This window comes from Poecilia reticulata, linkage group LG13 (assembly GCF_000633615.1).
Source record: "Poecilia reticulata strain Guanapo linkage group LG13, Guppy_female_1.0+MT, whole genome shotgun sequence".
NCBI classification, from domain to species: Eukaryota; Metazoa; Chordata; class Actinopteri; order Cyprinodontiformes; family Poeciliidae; genus Poecilia; species Poecilia reticulata.
The window spans coordinates 218,808-229,636 of NC_024343.1; the positions used below are offsets into that span (position 1 = coordinate 218,808).

Consider the following 10,829-nt stretch of genomic DNA (forward strand, 5'->3'; position numbering starts at 1 on the left):
AGAGTTTTATCGCATCAATATTTCCACTAAATAAATAGCATGTTTGATACAGGAAAAGCCTCTCAGACTCAAAGCAAGATGTCAGAGCGCACAAAACTTTTAAAAAATATTAATTTAATTTCACATAATTATCGCGGTAGAAGCCATTTGTTTGTTACTTAATGAAATATAGTCGCAGACGATTGAGGTAGTTAGTCCAAGTTTGTCGTTTATTGAACGTTCAGAAACTACAGCAGCTGTGATGCATCCCAGCAAAGGTAAACAAAGGTAAAACAAGGCGATCGACTCTAACCCTCTAACTTTTTAATGACATTTAATCAAACCTGTCGCCGTGGAAATCGCTTGCGCCCAACAAACCCAGCAGAGATTAGTTAAAAACACAAAAGATTCAGTCCATTAAGATATTAGGTTTTCAGGCTTCATATTTACTGCTCTGCTCATCAGGGTCTTTGAGTCCCTTTTTATTGTAGTAATGGTACCGAAATGCACACACTATGGTCAATTTTCTGCCGCAACACGCAAACTTCCCCATTCACTCAGTGCGTTATAGTTCCACATCGCTTAGGATTTGTTGCTGCGTGTTTGMGCAGTGTGAAGGAAAGAGGAGACCAGATGCACAGGCAGGCTCCGAAATGAGATGCAGGTGATCGGTAACGGCAACAAGAGCCAATGATCACCGATCATGCACTTTTTCACAAAAATCGGCTCGATTATGATCGGTGACCGATCGATCGGCACACCTCTAGTATTTTACAATTATTTTGCGGTAGTTTACTGCCAGTCGTCAGTCTTGATTGTGACAAGAGAAAAAGACATCAAATTGACATTATCCTACCGTATTTTGGAATAACAGTATGTTACAGCTGGAATTCCGCCGTAAATTTACAGTCATTTCTAAGAGCGTACCCAGTGGCTCTGGTCAGCTAGTTTTCAGCTCACATTTAGCATTTCTCCTGGCTGCAGACAGTAATATTTGCACATTGGTACATATCCATCAATATGAATTAATATTAAATGCATCAGTCTAAACAAGGCGGTCTAAACAACGAGGAAAATAAAACCCCACATATAACCAAGTCGTGGGACTAGACAAACTTTGAAAAAAAAGTGCAACTTATAGTCATATCTAGTTGCTATTTTGAATGCTATTGAATGCTATTTTGTTAACTTACACTAATATGCTTTTCTATACAGGTAGTTACCTTTACTGGAAACTCCACTTTTTTCATTCTCAGTTTTCACACAGGGAAAACTGGTTGAATGGTTTGATTTTCTGGCGYACCACCTCCTACCTCCATTTCCAGTGGACATAATAAACGACTTCTTTCGATACCTATCCAGAGGAAACTTGTATCATGTTTTCTCTGGATACATAYAGTACAGTTATAAAATTGTGTTGGCATAAACTGGTACAGTGTTTTTGAAGTTTTCATTTAGAATTGTTGAAGTCTGTTGTGGACTCATCAGACCAGGAGTTGGGTTCAAACTTTTGGTACAGACAATGATTTGGATCTGGATTTACACTAAATGAAGACAGGAAGAAAGCCATTCACTGCATAGAAGTGATTCATAACTTAATCGCTTTTTAAGAGAAACTCACTTCAAATATTTTGCACTACTTCTTTAAAGATGCTTAACTCATTGACCTTGTCCTCACAAATTTAACGGTTCTTATTTTCTCTGAGTTGTTGCTAAGGGCTCAGTTGAGGAAGAAGCAGCTATTCAGTTTGCCGTTTGAGTTCTCCTTTTTGTCCCAGATCTTTTTTCTTCTGGTCCTGTTGTGATTTTGAGTACAAAACAGTCACTTTGCATGTTTCCTCATRATGAGGATTATCTCTACAAACATCCAGCTTGTTCTTTAGTTTCCAGATACTCATTGTACTTACTTGCCTGTGTGCTAATCTGTGCTCTGACAGCCACACACACCTATAGAAATCTTTTCCTGGAGTGCAGCATGTGGATTTGCTCCCACATCATGTCTATTCCACATTATGCAGCCGTAAGCAAAAAAAAAAACTAAAGCGCAGAGGAATACTTTCCCAGTAAAATCCAGAGTGAGGAGAACAGGATGTAATTCAGCATCAGCCTCTGCAGCATCAGCATCAGTCGTGGTGGCAGCAGTGAGCATGAGAGAGACGGAGGAAGGGGAGTGTGAGAGTGTGTGAGCGAGCCTGTGTGGGAGCGAGTTCCTATGCACTGTACCGAGCGAAGCGGAGGCTCGGCTGTCGCACAGAAAGCTGTGTGTTTCCGTCTGACTCCCGCGCGCTCTGGTCAGAAAGGAGCCAGGGTGGAGATGCAGCTTCGCTCAGACCTCCAGCATCACTGAGAGACCCATCCGGGACATCGCAAGGCGGCAGTATGGTCGGGATGGAAACCCACTGCTGACACCAGTGTGACTGATGATGACAGGCCACACGTGGACTACCATGCGCCACAGCCGCACTGCTCTGGGAGGAAACATAGCCATGTGAAAGTGACTTGGCCACCAGCAACTCTTGGACATGTTTTCCAGGGCAAAGTCTGGATTTCTTTTTGTGTTTAAACTTGTGCTTTTTCTCTTGGTGCTGTCTGAATGCCCTGAACTGTCCTGCCAAGCGAGGACGAAAGGCAGATGGAATAAGGGGGGTAAGTGATGATGGACAACTCAGATTTTTTTCGTTTTTTAGTTTTTATCAGGTAAATTGATTCTATCTGGAAGATAGTGAAAATATTTCCATGTCTGTGGCCAGTTCTGTTTGGAACTGCTCCGGCGCTGATCTACACTCATCAAAGACAGACCTCTGCTTTGAAACACTCAGCTTTATGCAACCAGGAGAGGTATCAAAATATCTGGACTTTTTGCATATGGAACTGTGCTTTTATGACTTACTTTGATGGTTGAGGTATATTCAAAGTAAGTTTGCAGAAATACATGTGATTAGTGGTCAAATCACTGACAGGTCATCTTCCAGATTGAGTGACTGAATCTGCCACGTTTTCTTCTTGTTTTAGTGCGGTTGCTAAATTCTCTATGCTTTAAGGAATCTGTAGCGATCTGTTGAAACATCTAGTTTCTGCTTGGGAGTCTTTATTTTTCTAATAAGTTCTTATTTATCTGTTCTCCTTGGAATGGTTGGTCTGCTGAAGATGCCACCAGTGTCTGAGAACTGTGATTTTTTTAGGGGAGTTTAAAGACTCAAAAGTGTAAATAATTCATCTCAACCCCTCCCTGGGACGGGTCCTCACGCCTTTCTCATAGCATTTAATCCCCTTTGTCAGATTAAAAGAACCTCTAATCTTCGTGCTCGCATTCATCGAGAAGGCTGAAAGATGCTCTCTGCACCCTATTGGCATTGTTAGTCCTCAAGGCTAAGATTCAGTGGGACGTGAGGGTCTTCAAAGAGCCAGTGCCACTATCGTGATCTATTTAATGATTACTTGCCACTTATGCTTTCATYCTGCCTCACCCTAGTTCTGATTTGCATTTCCTCAAATGCAACTTCTACAGGGTTTGTCACGAGCGTGCATCATCTGCACATGAAAGTTTTGATGAGGGTCAGCGTTGCATCTTAACCTCAGCTGAAATAACAAAACGAACGACAGAATCCAGAAGTTTTACTTTTGTGTCTCTTTTGCAAAAATAGTCTGCATTTTTGGTGCACATTTTTAATTTATGGTTTGCTAAGAGCAGTTTAACTGCCAATGCTTTTGGTACAAATATGACTTAGCAATCCAAGCCAAGGGTAAAACCAGATTCATTATAAAATTCCAGCTWCCAGTGGCCTCTAGTGAAATGAAGTGCAGTGACCTTACTCCAAGTAATTAAGCCATGAACCATTTCCCTATTGGACCAAATATTCTGACATGTTCAGAATTATCTTTACTTAGACTTTTGTGACGCAAAAGGATACAGAACATTTTCTGTATTAACATGTTTATAGAATATTTTCTATGGTGTTAGCAAGTGTTTTGTGTTATTTCAGGTTACATAAAATATGCTTAGAAAAACATTTAACTTAAAAATGTATTTAAGCAGTGAGGACTTAACTAGTGAACAACATCCATTTAGTGTCACATTTATTAAAATTTTCCCAATTTGTAATATGCCACTCCACAGATGCATTTTAATACTTTTCCTACTTTAATCAAATTGAGACAAGATTGCACAAGAAATAAATGCATACTGTGCCTTTAAACCATCTGGATGTAGAACCTACTACATAAAAACTTGAACTTTATGGTTCTGTACTTTTTAATAAGAGGTTGCCCTGTACAAAAAAATATTTAATGTCAGAAATGTGGCCATGCGTTATTATAATCACCAATTCAAAGTCTTCTAAACATCAAACATTCCCACTGGAGGTGTCTAATGTTGAGGAACAAATTTGGATTAGCTTCTCCACAAAAACTCAAGCAAACAAACAACTTTCAGTTGCTTAATGATTTAATCCCAGGGTTGTCCCAAACAGATATTGATCTAAGTCATTCAGAAATAACCATGAGCTGAAGAGTGTCTATCGCTTAGACAATAATGAAATCAGACATCTGCATGTTCTTGAATACTTTGAAGATTTATAGTGTTATGAATTTCCTTTGAAACTTTTTAAGCTACTTTTAATGACTGAGCATACTATGCTGTTAAATTAACTTGATTTAGGAAGCAGATTTCCCATTTGTTTGCAAACATATATTTGACTAGACAAATAAAAACTATAAGAATAAAAATTTATTGTTAAAATCACTTTAAAACAATACATTAGGTAGGTTATCATGTTTTCTCAGTTTTAATATGACTTGTTGATGAACACATTTGAAAAATGTTACAATAAGGTTTCAGTTAATCATGTGTGGATGAAACGTACCTGGAAGGTTTTCTTCCTGATGCTTAAAGGTTTTGCTTCAATTGAATGTCAAACAACTTACTAAAAAGTGTTCATTTCTTCGACACCAGAGACCTCAGAGCAGGTTGCATGACTCAGCCAGGCAGCTGGACCAGCGTTTCTCTCTGTGAATATCACTGTAAAGTAGCAAACATGGTAAGGATAGCTCTTGCTGTGACCCACCTTTTGTCCAGTCTTGCTGTGGTATCCTTGAGGAGGTCCAAGTTCTACAGTATTTGAACATCTGAGAAATGAGATGTGATTGGCTTAAAGTGTAAGGATTCAACAGTTTGTTTATGAAGCAAACCGTTCAGCATAGACGGTTTGTTTCATATTGTCATGTTTCACCTTGCCGTTAGGTTACTCACTTTTCTTTTCCTTTAATGATTTAAAACACGTTCTAACATTTTCATAATGCGTTCTTAATGCGTCATATTTAGAAAACAAGTCCCTTACTTACTTTAGCATGTTGTCCAGCAACATCCACTATCAAGCAAATTCCTGTTTATTCATGTTCACTTTCCAGCAGAGACTTGGAATTCACAAACAGCCAGGCTCACTAGGCCCACTTCCACAGCAGAAATGGAAGTGAGCCTAGCAGTGGCGGTAGAAATTCAATTGGAGGCATTTTGATTGCACCTAACTACAATAAATGATAATGTGAAGACAGTACCAGGTGGAGAGAAGCCTCGCTGTGTTAACACAAAGCCAGGAAGACAAATGATCTGCAGAACAACCCAGAATTCCAGAAGAGAGGACCGCTTCTGTAATGTTCTCAAAAACTGATTTACTAAACAGGGTCCTGCTGAGGCAGTCAGCTAAAGAGTAATTGTAAAAAGAAGGGAGCAATACCTATTACAGATAAAACAYTTGCACTCCTCTGTCGCCGAACGCTTAGTGAATTGCACTGTTCAGGATGGAAATCGGTAGGATATCAAATTTTTAGACTAGGATAGAATTAATATCATCACTTCCCACTCACACGAGATTATTGTGCAGGCTACTACAGTTCAAATTGCTTCCTCTACCACTATGTATGCTTGTACTCCATAAAAGTATAAATACTGGTCAGAGCTGCCCAGAGCATTAAAAACAGAAAACAAGCATCTGAAAATGTTCCTCAACAGCAGCAGCTTCACAGCACTACACTGAGGCACAGGGTCCTTTCAGAATGCATTTCTAAGCATTAATCATTTGTCAACATTTTCAAAGTCCAAGCTATCTCTTTTTAAACTTTTATTGTCATAAATAATTTCATAGAACGTATCCTGACTCTTCAACTTCATCCTCTTTTAAGCTTAACTTCAAATGATGCCGCATTCGCTATACTATGCAAATTATCGTTTTTTTTCTTTTTACAAGAAAATTTTGTATTATTCTCTCATTTTGTATTATTCTCTCATTTTTATGCAGTCCTTTGCTTGAGTTTATATCTCTAAAGAAAACCAGCAGATTCTCAGTGAGGTTCAGGGGTTGGAATGTCTAGAATGAAGACGTTCTGACACCAGTGATCCTTGGTGTAATAACCATCTGGCTGACAGTTACACTGCTTAGTGTTTGCATGTGGGGTATGGTGCTATAGAACCTGAGCCAGATGGATCATTACCATCTTTCCATGGGTGAACTGTATATGAACGAAATGTGAGTATCTGAGAATAAATCTGTTTTTATAACAGTTTACTTTGGGCTACTTTGCTCTTGGTATGTTGTTTGAGGTGTTCTGATCAAAACAGAGAATTTTCTCTTCCCTGGTCGAGGTTCTATACGGTAGTACGACCAAACATCTGCAAAGACTGAAGGAAATGATGTTTTGTATCTTACTATGCTCTTGAAATTAGTGACCACATGAGAGGTGGCGTGCAAGATTCACACTGAGTTACAAAAATTCGGAGATGCAAGCGAAAATCTCACTAACTGCTGTTAGAAGGATTCATGCAGTCAGTGTGTTTATTTAACTCACATGTGTCATACTCAAGGCCGGCGGGCCACATGTGGCCCGCTATGTCATTTTATGTGCCCCCCACCCCCTGGGGTTTTATAGGCCCATGTTTGACTTAAAATAGGTTTTGAGCACGAATTGACTACAAACTACATCTCCCATAATGCATTCCGATTGTTACCAGCCAACATTACGGCTTCTCGCCACTAGAGAGCAGCAGAGTGACCTCAAGCTGCTTATTAATTTTATTAATTTTCCCAGCGAATAAAACTGAGACATCGACAAGCTAACATCAAAATGTTAGCTTGTCATACAAGTAAGACTGTGAATGAAGATGTATGTGAGTTGGTGTCATGGCGGCAGGTTGCACTAGACTTTTTTTGTTATCCATTATCTTGACCGACAACATGAAAAAAATTAAAAAATCGTTCATGTACTATTTTTACTCGTGAATTTACAATCATATTAACATCGGCTATTTAGCCGCATTTTATGCGGTTTAGTTAATATTCACAGTGAATCCAGATCCCATCACAAATTAAGCAGATAAATGCATCTACATTTTTCTCCGTAGTGACAAAAACCACTGACTGTGGCCCCAATAACTTCTAATAAATTAAATTAAGCAACTTCACTTAAATTACCAGCACTTCACCCACTGGAGTCTGAACGCACTTCCTCCTGGTTCCCATCTGCAGAAAAATCTGCGSTAATTCAGTTGGATTTGATCACACATCACTTGGTCACAGTCTGGACACGAAACCAGCGACTGCTCTCTGTTCTTATCAAGACGAGGGCGAGGAGGGAATCTGACATATTAACTCAGTTAAGTTTTTACTGGTTTTGTTTTTAAAATACCATTAACGTAAGCAGTGTAACTATGTATTGTATATTTGGCGTTTGTCATCTCATGTGTGATTAATTGGAGCGTAACGGTGGAGCATTTATGCGCTTTTATTGCCCAACGCACTGCGCTTGTTTCTGTCTAACGAATCTGCACTTTAATTTCTTTCCTTCCTCAACAGTCAGCTGCTATTCCTCTACTTAAACTACAATAAATAGATCAACACAACTGGATCACACATTCTCTTTAGGTTTTCTCTGTGGGTTGCAAACTCATTAAATGTAAACTCATTAGAAGCCCGAGCCACCATCAGGCAAATAATTCTGGTCAGACCAGAACTATTTTTACCTGTCAAATTACCTGTCAAAACATATTAACATAGACTAGCCACATTTTTATGCAGTTTAGTTAATATTCACCTAATTGAATCCAGATCCCATCACACATAAAGCAGATAAATGCATCTAACTTCTTCTCCGTAGTGACACAAACCACTGACTGTGGCTCCAATAACTTATAACAAATGTTAAGCGACTCCGCTTAAATTATTAGCACTTCACCTGCTGGGGTCTGAACTCACAGCTTCACAAATTCTTCCTGGTCGCATCTTCAGAGAAACCTGCGCTGGTTCATCGGTCAGTTGGATCTGTCTGAACCAAACCGAACAATTGAACTCCGTAAGATTTTTTTTCCTTTTTTTTTTTTAACCCTGTGCGTGGTTCAGGCGTGTGGTTTTGTCAGGATTTTTTATTTATTTATTTTTTAATGGTTTCGCTTCTCCAAAACGGACAGATGTTACGCCCCTTCTGAGCGCCGCTCTCCTTCTGGGTGACAGGGTAACATCTTCACCTCCATTTGTTAAAACTGCAGGGCGAGTTAAGTTTAATTCTTTACAGCGGCAAAGCCGCGTCCGCATTGGTTGTGCAGTGCACTGTGCATGGATCTAATTAACTTCTGCACCTTTATTTATTTCCTTAAAATAAACTGCTGGCTCCTCTGTTTAGACCTGGGGTGTCCAAACTTTTTTCAGTGAGGGCTAAATACAGAAAAATAAACAAAGGGCCGGGCCACACACTAGAGGTCACATATTGACACATTAATACTGTGTGTATTTCTAACTCATCTATAATGCGAAGAACATTGCACTCAGTTGGAGCAGTGATGCTGTCCTTTGGATTGAAGGATGACTGACATGTTAGGAGAAAGTTTAGTGATTGAGACACGAAGGACTTCACAGAGATGGCTATCCATCATTCTGGTTCTCAGTATGGTTTTGCTCTGATTTAACTGAGAAAATGTTTATTCACATATGTATGTTGAGCTGAACAAGCTCATCATTCTTTTTGCGTGGAGTTTCATCAGAGGAAACTTGGCATTATCCAAACTCTGATAAAATTCAGGGAGCGAGAGAAGCTGATGTTGACTCTTCAGAGAATCATCACATTGCATTTCAATCAGTTCTAACTGGAGACTCTTCTTCCACTTCTTCTGCATCCACCAGTAAGGGGGTCGAGAACAGCTTGATTTGTTTTTCATTGACAGAAAAATCTTGGAAACGCCGGTTGAATTCTGTCACAAGAGATGCAATCACAAACACATATGTCTCCTTTTTAGCAGAAAGGCTGGTCTTTGGAAAAGCAGACTTGATTTCAGACAGCGCAGGATTCTCGTAATTGTGTCTCAAACAGGCGGAGCTTTACGCAAAAGGTTTTCATGTGCGCATACAGTTGTGGCACCAGCCACAACTTTGCCTTGTAGGTTCTTGTTCAGTGTATTCAGATGATGGGTAAGATCAACTAAAAATGCCAGGTCTGCCAGCCACAGAGGGTCACTTAATTCATGAAGAGGTCGGTCCTTCTCTTTTAAAAACCGGTCGATTTCTGATCGTAGCAAATAAAACCGCTGCAGCACAGAGCCACGGCTGAGCCAGCGCACATCAGAGTGCGCTGGCTCTCTGATGTGCCAGAGAGCCAGCGTACAGTATATCCCTGTACTCTGTAGAGAACAGGGATATACTCTACAGAGTGGTAGAGTATATCCCTGTATTCAGCGTCCACGTCAGATAGGAAAGCCTGAAATTCTCTGTGGTACAGTCCTTTAGCCCGAATTATGTTGACAGTTTTTATAACAGTATTCATCACATCACCCAGCTGGACAGTCTTGGCACACAGTGCTTCTTGGTGGATTATACAGTGCATCCTAACAGCCTCACCTCCACTCTCTTTGGCGCACACCAACGATGCCATTCCTTTGCGCTTGCCCGTCATGGCCGGAGCTCCATCCGTTGTTACTCCACAGAGCTTGTCCCATTTAAGCCCCATCTTTTCAACTGCCTCTGATACTGCTTCAAAAATATCTTTCCCGTAGTTGTGCCTTTTAGGCTCATCATATCAAGCAGCTTTTTGCTGTACAGAAGTACAGCAAAAATGATCATCTACTCCCCGCAAAAAAATTAACAGTTGCGCGGTGTCTGTGGCATCTGTGCTCTCATTGCATGCTATTGAATAAAAATCAAAAGCACAAGCTTTGTCTCTCAGCTGAAGTTTCAAGTTGGCTGACAAGTCCTCGATTCTCCACACCTCTGTATTTCTGGATAAGCTCACATTGTTGAATTCAGGCACTTTTTCTGGGCACATTATTTCTGTGACTTTGATGAGGCACTGCATTATGAAATCACCGTCTGAAAACGGTTTGCCGTGCTGTGCAATAAGTTTACCGACTTCATAACTTGCTGTTGTAGCGTTTTCTTGTATTTTGTTAGCACGAAAAAAAAAACTGCTTTTGAGCTTGCAGGCTAGCTGCCATTTGCTTGACTTTCTGTGTTCATTCAGCACCAGTGTACGATGTGTAGCTCTGATGTTTGGTCTCATAATGCCGACGGACATTATACTCTTTCATCACAGCAACATCTTCACTGCAAATCAAACAGACACACTTTCCGTTGATTTCTTTGAAAAAATACTCATTTCCCACCGTGTTTGAAATCTCCTACACTCACTTGCTATTTTGTGTTTCTTCTGTGCTGCCATTTCTGGTGACTCAGAGTAATGGTTTTTCTTCTCTTAATTTCGTCTCTGTGGCTGGCTCCATCTAGTGTTGAAACTGAGAAGTGCAACAGAGCTGAGCTCAAGCTTCTTGTGTGGGCCATATGTGGCTGGCTCCATCCAGTGTTGAAACTGAGAAGTGC

General features: G+C 40.2%; 1 protein-coding gene across 8 annotated transcripts in view; it reads left to right on the forward strand.

Moving 5' to 3' along the window:
• Positions 1-2,215: 2,215 nt before the first annotated feature.
• Positions 2,216-10,829, forward strand: part of robo2 (roundabout, axon guidance receptor, homolog 2 (Drosophila)) — a 518,827-nt gene continuing 510,213 nt past the window's right edge. For 2 of the 8 annotated variants that reach the window (XM_008424867.2, XM_008424866.2), the window contains exon 1: positions 2,219-2,625. In XM_008424867.2, the coding sequence (XP_008423089.1) occupies positions 2,502-2,625 (124 nt within the window). In that variant the 5' untranslated portion in view covers positions 2,219-2,501. Of the gene's footprint in view, positions 2,626-10,829 lie in introns of all 8 variants that reach the window. The other 6 variants (XM_008424871.2, XM_008424873.2, XM_008424869.2 and 3 more) reach the window with 5 other exon arrangements.